Raw genomic sequence first — 14,172 nt, forward strand, 5'->3', positions numbered from 1 at the left:
CGAGCCGAATTCCGCATGAAGAAAGAACATGTTCATTCTTCATGCGGAACAGAATTCTGTGACAGAATTCCGCTAGCGCAATTTCCTCAGTGTGAACTGAGGAGAGGAAAGTTAACTACATACTATGGGGTATGGTACTGCTGTATGAATTGGAGAGGAATAAGCGAGCAGAATTACTCCCTGAAATTCCTCTCCAAACCCTCAGTGTGAACATACCCTAAGACTGCTGTACTCCTTTAAGGTTTTTAAATGGAAGTGATTTACAAATCAGTAGACCTTTCTTGTGCCAGTTAATTTGAAAAAATAAAATAAAAAATTCTGCCTTTAAACCGTCCAGTACTTAGCATCTGTATGCTCCAGAGGAAGTTGTGTAGTTGTTTCCAGTCTGACCACAGCGCTCCCTGCTGCTACCTCTGTTCATGTTAGGAACTGTCCAGAGCAGGAACAAATCCCCATGGCAAACCGCTCCTGCACCTGACAACTACTGACATGGACAGAAGTATCAGCAGAGAACACTGTGGTAGGACTAGAAAGAACTATACAACTTCCTCTGTATTATACAGCAGCTGATAAGTACTGGTAGGAAACATTTTTACTATCTGAGAAATGCCTTTTTGTCTACCTGGTAGTGCGCTCACTTACCAGGCAGACTTCCCCAGCAGGCGTGACGTCACTGATGCCTGCTGAGGGGGTTGACTTCTGCCCTTAGCTCATCTATTCAGGGTGCCTCCAGCTGTTTCCCCACTACAACTCCCAGCTTGCCCTGACATCTATTGGCTGTCAGGGCATGCTGGGAGTTATAGTGGTGAAACAACTGGAGGCACCCTGTGTTGAAAACTTTGTTATGGCCATGACGCTACCCCTAACCCCGCTCTCCTCCCCCCACCCCCTCAACCCCCAAAAAAAGACATACCCAAGTGCAGGATAGTCCTGAGGCCGCGGTGTGTATATTTTGGGAGGCGGGGTCAGCATGTGAGGCCAGGGAGCCAATGCGCGCATCCTCTGTTCTCAGCGCTCGCTCCCACCCATCTGATTGACAGACAGGGAGCGAGCGCAGGCTGACTGAATTAGGACCGATTGCCCGGCTGGCATCGGTCCTAATTCAGTTGTGAGGTCACGGCAGGCTGCAGCCGGCCACTAGGAGGGAGACCCCTAGTGGACGGTTTTCAAGTATAAAATACAATATTTTAATTTAAAAAAAATAATGAAAGTATGATAGAGATATGTTGTAATACTACAACATATAAAAAAAAAAGGTTGGTGACAGTGCCCATATAGAAATCATTTACAAATCTGTTTCACTTTCTGGCACTAGTTGATTTGAAAACTTTTTTTCCCCTGAGTCTGTCAGGGTATGCACCCGGTTTGATAAATCCCCTCCATTATTTGGAATAGAACTATTTTTTTGACATGATATTTTATTTTTTGACATGATATTTTATTTTTTGTTACATTTTTTTTACATATTTTATTTTTCAACATATTTTTTTTTTTTACATTTTATTGTTTGACATGATATTTTATTATTTTTAACATTTTTATTTTTTTGACATATTTACATTTTTTTCACATGCACAGCAAATTTTCCCACAAACGTTTGAATTTCTATAAACAATAATAAATAAATAAATAAATACAAATAATTAATAAGCATCAGGTGGAGGCGCTGGGACGTGGCTCTCTCGTCCTATTGAGGCGGTGGGAGTTGTCGCCAGGACCCCTCCTCTATACGGGTCAGATCACTCGCGGTTGCACACGGGCAGTCTGCAGGGCATTATGCAAGCACTTTCCAGCCTTATCGCCTCACTATAGACGGGGGCTTGGCTCCACGTCAGCTGCTGTACAGGAGGTGATTGGTGGGGAAGGACATAACGAGGGGGCGGGGGGCTGTGGCTGGTACATCAGTACGAAGTGACGGACAGGTGATCAGCACACAACAACTTTCTCCACAAGTGTGAGGAGGCGGTTTTGCTTATCTCCACATCCAGCAGCAGCATCACACACAAGGCACAGTAGTTGGCACCATGCAGAGCTGCACTAAATCCTGGGGGCTGCTATGTAGGTCGGTGAGGCTGCAGGGCACAGTGCTGGGGTGTAGTAGGAGACCCCCCTGGCACCACATCCGAGGGGTTTCCAGGGGCAGTAGTCGGGGGGCAGCAGCAGCCTCCCCTCTCAGCTCAGCCCCCGGCTCCCAAAGACAGATCGAGCTCATGTTCCCCAGACACGATGACTTCTCAGAGAGGCACATTGGACCCGGGGACAAGGAGAAGAGAGAGATGCTGCACACCCTGGGAATAGAGGTGAGACTACAAATACACCCTTCCCTCTGCTTAAAGGATTAACCTCTCGAAATCCAAAGCCTGGCTTGTCTCCTGCTGTTGAATAGGATCCATTGTTTGCTGTTATCACCCAATTTCAGGCCAGGGAAAGAAACTCTAACCTCAGTGGAGTTAGATCAGTGTCTTCCAACCAGGGTGCCTCCAGCTGTTGCAAAACTACAACTCCCAGCATGCCCGGACAGCCTTTGGCTGTCCGGGTATGCTGGAAGTTGTAGTTTTGCAACAGCTGGAGGCACCCTGGCTAGAAAACAGAGTTAGAGGGTGGCTTGTCCCTTCTTAGGCTGCATTCACATCTCGTTTTTGCAATACAGTTCCCACATATGTTTTAAATTTTTAAGAACCGTATTCAAAACCATGAAGCATTGACAACCGTATGCCAAAAGATGCATCCGGTTGTGTCTGTTTTGCACCCTGTACGGTTTTGTCAGTTCTTTTCCTGTACCCAAAACCGTAGCCTACCACTGATTTTAGTCCAGGTGAAAAACCGTATTGAAACGTAATATATATATTATTACGTTTCAATACGGTTTTTCACCTGGACCAAAAACAGTGGTAGGCTACGGTTTTGGGTACAGGAAAAGGGGGAGGGGGAGAGAATATAATAATAATAAATGTATTATTTAAATTTTTTTTTTTTTTTTTTTTTTTTTGCACGGGAGTCAATGGGAACCGTACAAAACCGTATGTGTGTAAAGTTTCATACGTTTTTTGACTGCGCAGTGTTTTTCTTGGAATTTCACTAAAAAAGTGAAACTTTATTCATAATGGAATGAAAAGTGGAAAAAGTATCTATTTTTTTATTTATTTATTTTTTTTTTTTAAGGAAAAAAAACGGATGTAACCTGACGTTTTTCAAACCGTATACGGATTAAAATTTGTACACACATTTTGATACAGTTTTAGTCAGATGTTGTTTTTCAGCAAAAACCTGATACGGGAACTGTATTTCAAAAACTTGAAGATCTCCAGCATCTCATATTAAGTAGTTCTCAAAGTTTATTTTACTGGATGTCTAAAGAGAGAGAGAGCTGGTCCAAAAGCGCAAAATATGGATCCCTTAAACCCAACAGCATGGGATAACCCAGCATAAGCTTCAGTCTATTTAGGTCTAGTTCTTGTGTAGGATCAGCTGCATCTACTGTCAATAATCTCGTGAGCCACAATACGGTTTCCATCCAAGTGGTGGTTTTCAGGATGCTGTTCTGAATACCAAATAAGTGTTTACACTCGGGCTGCACAAAAGGAATTCGGTCAGGGCATGTGTTGTGAGGTACAGGCTGTATTTACCATAGATGCATCCTGTGGCTATACAGCCTAAATCAATTACATTGTATACTTTATCCAAGTGTTAGATATGATTTAAATTTTATGTTGGAAATTGTTTAAAGGGAGTATTTGTAAATAGAGAGATGTGTTCACAACCGCATTAGGGAACTCCATTACACACGCTGATAACTGGGCTGAGACAACGGATCCCTACAGGTCCCAATCACTTAGAGTAGGATCTGCAGGGGGTCTGTTATGATTGTAGCGGGCAAGAAAAATCTGACATTCCCCTCTTAAGGACAATAAAGTGAATGTTAAAGGGAAACTGTCGTCAGTTTCACCTGCACTAACATGTAAGTACAGGTGTGTAGAGGTGGGTGACACTGATTTAAACCATATTTACCTACCCACGATCCTGGTTCTGTTGGCGCGTAATCCTCTGCGGTCAAGCGACAGGCTTGGGGCGTGGGCAGAGTTTTAGGAGCATGCTGACATTGCCACTGCTGCTTTCCCCCAAGCCTGCTTGCAGCCAGGGCAGAAGAAGCTGCAGCGGTGACGTCAGCGTGCTCCTGAAGCTCCATCCGTGCACAAAGCCTGCTACCCGAACGAGGAGGATAACGGGTGAGCGGGACCACAGATCGGGGGTAGGAAACCGTTATTATCAGTGACACCTGTGCCAACAGGTTAGTGCTGGTGAAACTGATGCGTTTCCCTTAAATATTGTGGATTTTCTTGTAATAAATCTGCAACATATGCACAACTTTTGAACATCTATTTAAAACAGGAGCTTTTGAATTTCACATTACTTTTCTCTTACTTATCAGAGCATTGATGAGCTGATCGATCAAACAGTTCCCGCAAGCATTCGATTGGCAAGACCCTTGAGAGTGGATGATCAAGTCTGTAAGTTAAAACCTGATTGTCACTTTATAGAACACTTGTGCATATACAAAGTGATATTGCCACAATCCCCTATTTAAAGGGGGTACTCTGCTGAAAATATCTTATCCCCTATCCAAAGCATAGGGGATAAGATGTTAGTTTGTGGGGGTCCCGTCACTGGGGACCCCAGCGATCTCCGGGCCGGCAGCGGCGTCCGAAACACAGAAGCTTGCAGCGTCCGCATTCGTGACGCCATGCCACCTCCATTCATGTCTATGCATGATGGCTAGTACATAGCTGCCACTCCTTCCATAGACGTGAATGGAGGGGACGTGGCAGCTGGCATAGACGGTCATCGGACACAGAGCTGAGTTCGCTCCATACACCAAGTGACGGGTGCCGCAGCAGAGATCACAGGGGTCCCCAGCAGCGGGACCCCCGCGATCTAACATCTTATCCCATATCCTTTGGATAGGGGATAAGATGTTTTCAGCGGAGTACGCCTTTTAAAGACCTTTCTGAATGAGCATGTTTACCTACATGGAGGACTGGACCGCAAGGCCCCTTTAGTCACTGTGATATGTTGAAGAGGTTTAAATGCTAATGAAGTCCAAATATGACTAATCCAATTTCAACCTGTAAGGGAATTCCTTAACTCAGGCTGCTCCCTATATCCAGTATGAAGAAAGATCTGCCATTAAGAACCAGACTTTTCTGGATTATTGCTGCATGTGCTATAGTCTGTCCGGCAGTGACGCTATAGCAGTAGATCCTGCTGTTTGGTACTAATACTATCTGGGCTTATGTTTTGCAATAGGGAGCTGGAAAACTTTTCCTTGCATGGTTTGAGAACTCTGATCTTTGCTTTTGGTGTTATATTACAGTGATCACCACTTTAATTTATTTGTTTGAAGCCGTCTACCCCTGTCTTTGTTTTGTGCGGGTAACGTCTGTTACATCTAAACTAACACTTGACTCGGACCATGGGCGATAGATTGGTTTGGGTAACAGTGCCTTTGCCTAGTATTCCTGTAAAACCACTGTTTGTGTAGTGACCATTCACAGTGCTTTGTTCATGCTGAACTGTTCTTATTTATTTGACCCGAAATCACATTGAATTTCAGCCTGTATGCCCTCTGCTTAGCTTGAATGTTATTCTGAACTGTTTATCCTCAGCATTCTTTGGATCCACATCCCTTACTGCTGGTATTTATGGACTCCTTCTGTATAGTTTCTGGTACTTAGTGCAGATACACTTCTTATCAAAGGATACAATCTTATAATCCACATGGTGATCCATGTGTATGTAGGTAGGATGCACTTGGCACCGTACATTTTGTACACGATTATCTCCATTAAGGCTAGGTTCACATGTCCATTCTCTCCCGTCTTTGCTGCTAAATGAACCATACTAACAATCTGATGCAAGGGGATGCTATTACCGTATTTTTTTGCCGTAGAAGTCGCTCTGGCATATAAAGGAGGAAAATCTAGAAAGAAAAAGATTCTGAACCAAATACATTGTAAAGTATAGGACAGTGATCTTCAACCTACGGACCTCCAGATGTTGCAAAACTACAACTCCCAGCATGCCTGGACAGCCGTTGGCTGTCGGGGCATACCGGGAGTTATAGTTTTGCAACATGTGGAGGTCCGCAGGTTGAAGACCATTGGTATAGGAGGTAATACTCATGTGTCCCCGCTGCTCCGGACCCGTCACCGCTGCCCTGGATGTCGCCCTCCATCGCTGTCGCTGCGTCCCCAGGGTGTCCCCGTCGCTCCGGAACGTCTCTGCTGCCCGGGATCCTCGCTCTCCGTCACCATCATCACGTCGCTACGCACGCTGCTCCTATTGGATGACGGGCTGGCGTGTGCGACGACGTGATGACGATGGAGAGCACCGGCCATGCAGGGGATCCCGGCACAGAGCAGTCATTCGCCAATCGGACACCGAGGAGGCAGGTAAGGTCCCTCCCGGTGTCTTGTAAGCTGTTTGGGACACCGCGATTTCACAGCAGCGGTCCCGAACAGCCCGACTGAGCAGCCGGGTTAGTGTCACTTTCGCTTCAGATGCGGTGGTCAGCTTTGATCGCAGTGTCTGAAGGGTTTATACAGGGCATCACCGCTATCGGTGATGTCCTGTATTATCCGCGGGTCCCGGCCGTTGATGGCTGCCGGAACCACCATCATATAACAGGGTTTTAATGTGTATTTGCCGTATAAGACACACCAACTTTTCCCCCCCCAGTTTTGGGGAAGAAAAAGTGCGTCTTATACGGCGAAAAATACGGTAAGTGGCATCCTGTTGCATCAGTTTTTAATCCGTTTGTATTCTTTATTGGTTGCTCACACCTCTTCTGAGCATGCTCAGAAGTAATAACTGATGGAAAAAAAGGGATGCAAATGGATGACATTACAGGCTCATCTGTTTGCTGTAGACTTCAATTTTAAAGGGGTACTCCGCCCCTAGACATCTTATCCCCTATCCAAAGGATGGGGGATAAGATGTCAGATCGCCGCCGTCCCGCTGCTGGGGAGCCCCGGGATCCTCGCTGCGGCACCCCGCTATCATTACAGCACAGAGCGAGTTCGCTCTGTGCGTAATGACGGGTGATACAGGGGACGGAGCAGCGTGACATCATGGCTCCGCCCCTCGTGACATCACAGCCTGTCCCCTTAATGCAAGTCTATGGGAGGGGCGTGATGACTGCCACACCCCCTCACATAGACTTGTATTGAAAGGGGCGGGCCGTGATGTCACGAGGGGCGGAGCTGTGACGTAACAATGCTCCGGCCCCTGTATCACCCGTCATTACGCGCAGAAGCGAACTCTCTCTGTGCTGTAATGATAGCGCAGGGATCCCTGGGGTCCCCAGCAGTGGGACCATGGCGATCTGACATCTTATCCCCTATCCTTTGGATAGGGGATAAGATGTGTAGGGGCGGAGTACCCCTTTAAGTTTATTTGCGTTATTTTTGACAGAGGGGAAAAAAAAACTGCATGCCAAGTCTCTTCTTCACTAAAAATAATGGAATAGGAACCGAACTAGTGCAAACGGGTGAAATCCCATTGATATCAATGGAATCTATTTACAGCTATTTGCAAAAGGCTTGAAAGTATTTGCTAATGGGCATGAATTAATGGGGACTGATGTGTACGAGGCCTAAACTGTAATTATAAACTACTTGGTAAACAATGTGCATAGCAGGAGGGGATTGATCTGATCCCCCATCTCCGCCATGTAGGTAGTTATCATTCCGGGCAGTGATTTGTTTTGATCCGGAGTTGTTAGTGTGCATACAGTAACTGTTTCATGGCCACATTACTTCGGGCCATGCTGTTGTAGCTTCCTGCTGTCTTCCTCAATGAAGAATCTGTCCCCTGCTGCTCATTCCTTTCTGTGTAATTGCACATAAAGCACATTGCAGCTGGAGTGCAAACTTTAAACCCATTCAGCCTCTGTCAAGTTTGTGACCAGTTCAATCTGGTTGGCTCAGGATGACATCAGTGAATTGCTGAAGCACAGTAGAAAGTCTGAAATGTACCTATTCAACTTGCAGGTTAAATCGGAAGAAGACTTTCCCGTGACAAAATGTTCCTTTTGTGTTATTAGTTTGTATATATGATTGATAAATTAATAGAATTGTCAGTAAAAAGATCTGGTCATAATACAGTCAGGGAAAGCAGGGTTTTCTCTTCTTTGTCACTTGAAAAAGGGGGGGGGGGGGGTTATATATTTCGTCAGGCCGTCTGTAGAGTAGAATCTTTTTAGGTGTCTGCATGTGATGGTAAATTTTGGTTTGCAGCGATGTACTGGGTTCAAATCCAACTACATTCTGCATGTAATGTGCATGCTTTTAGGTTTAAATAGGTTTTTTGCATAGGTGAAAAATATGCGGAATGTCCGCAGAAAAAAAAAACGGGAGTATATTCCGAACATTAGACTAACAGACGGCCAGTAGGACTGCTCGATTATGCACCATCTGATAGACCTCAATGGATTTTCTTGCGGATTACAAAAAAACATTGAACGTGTTCACTGTTTTGCGGACGCCAGAAAAATGTTATGTGCGCAGAAACTCTGCCATGTGCACAGTGCAGCAGAATCCCATTGAAATCAATAAGACTTGTGCGGAATTCTTCTGCCGAAGAATTGGAAAATTCTGCCATGTGAACATAGCCAAAGGCTCCTGAAGGGTTAAGTGGCTAAGAATGTGGCCTTTGTGTGTGTGATGGGGAAAATTGAACTGCAAACCTCAGTGAGGACAGGGACTAAATGTAAGTAATAATGCTGAAATATTGTCTTGCTTGTATAGCACTAATATTAGAAGTTATGATAAAAGTTGCTTTGGTGAAAAAAAGACTGCTTACAGTGTATCACATGTGTGATGTTCCAGTACGGGATATCATCCTACAGTCCTATCGGCTTGAGTTCCTGCACGTCCTCAGGGCTCACCTGCAGTGTTCCCCCATAAAGTGTATAGGTTGTACATTAAAGTGTAAAGGACCTTTCATATGGTTATCAGTCACATGTTAGCCACATGTTTTGTTATCCAGAGAGCACCAGATGACCCGCAGCTAGCCTATGGGCTCCTTGCTCAGCCCCCCCCCCCCCCTTTATAAGAGGGGCGAGGTACTGCAATCACACATTTATAACCGGAGATCAAGTCCAACCCAGACATCTGAGCCAGTGTTCAGTACATCTGGAGGCATCAAGCCTAAATTGCAGCCACAAGTCAGTAAGTGAAGTCATCTGTCTGCTGTCACTATCTACAGTCAAGTCACCCCTAGACATCTTATCCTTTGGATAGGGGATAAGATGTCAGATCGCTGTGGGCCCCTGGGATCTCTGTTTCTGCACCCACCTGTACGGCTTCCACCTCACACTGGCAATGCTGGAGGCTTCGGAGCCCGACCACAGTGGCGGACGAGCGTGACGTCACGACTCTGCCCCGTGTGACAACACGCCTCAATGCAAGTCTATGGGAGGTCCACCACACCTCCTCCCATAGACTTGCATTGAGGGGGCGGGGCGTGACGTCACGCTCATCCGCCACTGTGGTGGGACTCCGAAGCCTCCAGCGTTGCCGGTGTGAGGTGGAAGCCATACAGATGGGTGCAGAAGCGGAGATCCCGGGGGCCCACAGCAGCGCGACCCCGGCAATCTGACATCTTATCCCCTATCCTTTGGATAGGGGATAAGATGTCTAGAGGTGCGGAGTACCCCTTTAAAGTCTGTCAAGTCACTGTAAGTCCCAGCAAGCTGCGAGGTCCCCTGTGTTACTGGTCACCTCTCTGGGATTCTGGCCTAGGTGTAAAGACTGTACCATCTGTCTACCTCAGTAAATACTACTGTTAACCTAACCTGGCCTTGGACTATTATTTGCCCTTCCTCACCTAGGACTAGCGTTGCCACCTTCAGGGCCTTTTGAAGGAATTTGGGGGCCCCAAGCAAAGTGGACATGGAGGGGCCCCCCACCCCTTGATGTTCACGCACGTCACGCTCTAGGGCCGGCGTCAGGACGTAGTAATGCCGGCCCTTGAATTCTGGGAGCGCGACGTGGTGCGGCACAGTTCACTCCCCCCTCCCCCCCCCCCCCCCCAACATTAGGCTAGCAGTGTTCCCCCGCATTATGTGCAGTATAGTCCCCCAAATTAGGTTGGCAGGATGTTCCCCCACAGACATACAGCCTCCTGCCCTACTTCAGTGCTCCGACCACTGCTCCTTTGGTCCGGCCACCATAGCAGTAGGTCCCGGGGCTGGAGGAGCGGTGGTCGGAGCACTGAAGCTGATGTGCCGCTGGTCACTTACCATGCTGGCCAGCGCATGTCCTGTTCGCTGCTCCGCTCCTCCGTGTTGCTTTCCAATGGGTGCACGCACGGGACGTCGGTGACGTCCCGGCGTGCGCTACCTCCAGGCGGTCCATGCGAGTGGACAGGGGCATGGTATGTCCTTAACAGGGATGTTCTCAATAGTGATGGGAAATTTTATCTGGGGGGGCAATTGCCCCGTTTCCTCCGCCTACCCCCCCCCCCCCCCCATACTGTACATGCATGCTTCATACACATACATACTGTAACTGCATCATGCACACGACACACTGTACACATTACATACTGTACATGCTTCATACACACACATACTGTACATGCATCACACACAACATACTGTACACATTACATACTGTACATGCTTCATACACACTGTACACATTACATACTGTACATTCATCATACACACACACACACACACACTGTGCTGGCCAGCGCATGTCCTGTTTGCTGCTCCGCTCCTCCGCGTTGCTTTCCAATGGGCGCACGCACGGGACGTCAGTGACGTCCCGGCGTGCGCTACCTCCCGGCGGTCCCTGCAAGTGCCGAGAGGGTTAACAGGGGCATGGTATGTTCTTAATAGTGATGGGAAATTTATCTGGGGGGGGCAATTGTTCCGCCCTTTACACATCCTACTATTTTTCCCGGGTCGGCCCCCTTATACACAGCACACTAATACATATCAGCCTTGGTTGGGATACACTGGCATACACACACAAAAGGGACTACAACTCCCAGCATGTGTCATTCAGGAGTCTTCAGTCTGTGGTATAACACCAGCATGCTGCCTCTGTAGTCTCCTGGGGGTTGTAGTTCACCACACCTCTGTAGGGCATACACCAGTGTTTCCCAACCAGGGTGCCTCCAGGTGTTGCAAAACTATAACTCCCAGCATGCCCTGACAGCCTTTGGGCATGCTAGGAGTTGTAGTTTTGCAACAGCTGGAGGCACACTGGTTGGGGAACACTGGTGTAACATGATGTGTATGCTGAATAGGCTAGAACAGTGTTTCCCAACCAGTGTTCCTCCAGCTGTTGCAAATTTACAACTCCCAGCATGCCCAAAGTCTGTCAGGGCATGCTGGGAGTTGTAGTTTTGCAACAGCTGGAGGCACACTGGTTTGTAAGGACTAGCATACACACACAAAACGGACCACAACTCCCAGCATGTCATTCAGGAGTCCGTTTCTCCCCCCCCCCCCTTTCACATATAGAGATCATTCCCAGTATGAGATTTATTACCCTGCAGTCCATACATCCCCAGCCCGTGCACCTTGTCATCCTCCCCTTTAGATAACACACTTATCTTCTCCTGTGCAGACCTGCGTCCTTAGAATACAGAGCAGGGGGAGGGGAGGTGAGGAGCTGTGTACTCAGTTGGATGAGTTGAGGGGGCGTGGCTTATTTCTCTCATGCAGACAGAGGGGGGGGGGGGAGCTGTGACATCTGGGGCACGTGCGCTGGCGCTGAGGAAGCAAAGAAGGGACAGTGGAGAACGGAGGTGAGTGACTGGCTGGGATTCTCATGCGGGTGCTTCCCGCAATGCGAATACCGGCCCTGCCTATTGAGGGAAGAGAAGGAAAGCACTCACGGCCAGCGTGTCTGGCCGGAGCGCAGAACATAACAATATCCTTAAGCAAACCTTTCTGGATCAAATAGATCAAACCTGGTGATAAGAATAGTTGGGCAGACTGTTAATGGCTGTTGCAAAGTGAGTTATAAAAGGAGATATCGTCCCATAAAGCTGTCATAACTGGGCACACCTTGTCGCAGGTTTGCTACTGGGTACTCCAGAGCAAAAAATAAATGCAAATATTGTGAATGTTTTTTAAATACACAGTTGGAGATGTTGTTGTGGGTCAGCAACATAAATTGACATGCTTTAAAATGTAGTGCCTTGATATTATATAAGAGATGTCTATCTAATGTAGTAATTTTCATTTTGATGCAAAAGGCTGGCTCAGACCCTATTGACATGGAATAGATTACTAGGCATGCTCTGTGACCTGAGCCACAGAGGGGGGAAGCTGAGCTCTAGTTGTATCAAATGGTGATAGACTGTGTTATCCATCTTCTAGTATTACCTTTTACTGTACTGCTTAAAGGTGATGTCAGCTTAGTAGTAAGCCTAGTGGCCAGATTGAAAACCAGGAACATCTACACATGGAAATAAAGGGGGCATGAGCCCTTGCCCTACCAACAAGCATATTATTACATTTTGTTGCAAATAAGGCAGATTGCAATAATATGAATGTTTTTCCTATAGCTGCACAAACACTGTTACAGGACCTTTTTAAGGAGCTTTTAGGACATTTGGTGATATCAGGTTCTGCATAAGTGCACAGAGGAGGAGGTAAAAGGGAATGTATGGGGGAGGGTAAGGTATAGAAACCAATTTATGTGGGGGTGGGGAAGTCATAGAGAGCAGTATTTAGGGGGGGAGCAGTAGATGCAGGGATAATACACACAGTGAAGTGCCTCTGACCCCCCCTCCCCCCTTTCCAAAACGTCTGTGTAATTCCCTGTTGAAAACCACATGAACTCCTAATTTTTTTTCACTTGGGTCAATGGACTAAGTGTCGTCTACTAGCAACATTTCCAAATGGGCAAAGCTTGAGTACACTGCAGCATAGGTCTGCGCACTGTTCTGCTGCTATGCCAACATAACCATTAAATGTATTGCACATAACAAATGTGAACACACTCTTACAATTGGATTCCACACTACAGGTCAATTTCTGTGCGCACTCCTTAAAATTTTCCGCTGGGTATTCTTAAAATGTTATCAATGTTTCTGGTAGTCCAATATACTGTATGGATCTCCTTTTATACAAATCTGCTGTAAAAAATCCACTGGGTTAAACCCATGTGAAAGCTCCTGAATTGTTCTTTACAATGCAATATAGAATTAAGGTGCAACATGCAGATTTTTCTAACTAAAATCTCCTATTTATGTAACATAATACATGAATAGCTGAATAAAGTGTGTGTGTGTGTGTTTTTTTTTTTTTTTTTTTTTTTTAAGGGGTTTTTGATGCACAACTTTTTTGTGGCAGTTTAGTGTGTGTGTCTCCGTTCTGTGGGTATTTTGATTTTGTTAGGCCAAAACCAGACATGGATTGAAATTAAAATAACAAATATGAAAGAGGACTCTCCTTTTTGCTGGATCCACTTCTGGTGTTGGCTCTAAGGCTGGGTTCACATATATCAGGGATTCGTCAGTTTCCCTCTGGCGTGTACTGGAGGGAAACTGATGCTAGAACTGATCCCATTCATGTGAATGGGGCAGTTCACAATCATCCAGTGTCTCAATTTTGATGCCTGGAGGTTGGACACGCCGGAGGGCACCGGACAGATGAACACAGCTTGCTGCATTCCCCTGTCTGCTGTGCTAAAACAATGGATGCCGGATACAATACATCTGATAACAACTTGTCATTTGTGGCATCAGTTGCATCTAGATTTAGGCTAAGTTCACTGATGCCGGACATATATAAACCCAGCCTTACTGAATGAAAAACTGCAACTATATGCTGTGTGTGAGAATTCACCTTATATCGTGCAATGATCATCTATAGGCAAGGGGATGATCCAGAGAAATCTAAAGACCAAGAAATCTACTGAAAACATGATGCAAAAAAGTAAAACCGCTAACTATACAAACTCATTGGCTGGGGGGGTTGTAGAATTTGGGTTAGTCTGTCCTTATTAATGTTCTTATTTTAACCACTGAGAGCTTGATTCATACTGTGAAGGAATTTTGGATAAGCTCCCTGAACAAAGCATGGCTCAGGCTGCATTTACAAACTGGGGATTAGTTTCCGGTCATTTGGATCTGTTGCATATAGCATAA

The 14,172-nt window shown here is 46.3% G+C and overlaps 1 protein-coding gene across 1 annotated transcript in view; it reads left to right on the forward strand.

The window, feature by feature from the left end:
* Positions 1 to 1,912: 1,912 nt before the first annotated feature.
* GLDC (glycine decarboxylase) overlaps positions 1,913 to 14,172 on the forward strand; it is a 75,200-nt gene continuing 62,940 nt past the window's right edge. The window contains exons 1-2 of the mRNA XM_056521892.1: positions 1,913 to 2,300; positions 4,430 to 4,508. Coding sequence (XP_056377867.1) covers positions 2,025 to 2,300; positions 4,430 to 4,508 — 355 coding nt within the window. The 5' untranslated portion in view covers positions 1,913 to 2,024. The remainder of the gene's footprint in view (positions 2,301 to 4,429; positions 4,509 to 14,172) is intronic.

This window comes from Hyla sarda, chromosome 1 (assembly GCF_029499605.1).
Source record: "Hyla sarda isolate aHylSar1 chromosome 1, aHylSar1.hap1, whole genome shotgun sequence".
NCBI classification, from domain to species: domain Eukaryota; kingdom Metazoa; phylum Chordata; class Amphibia; order Anura; family Hylidae; genus Hyla; species Hyla sarda.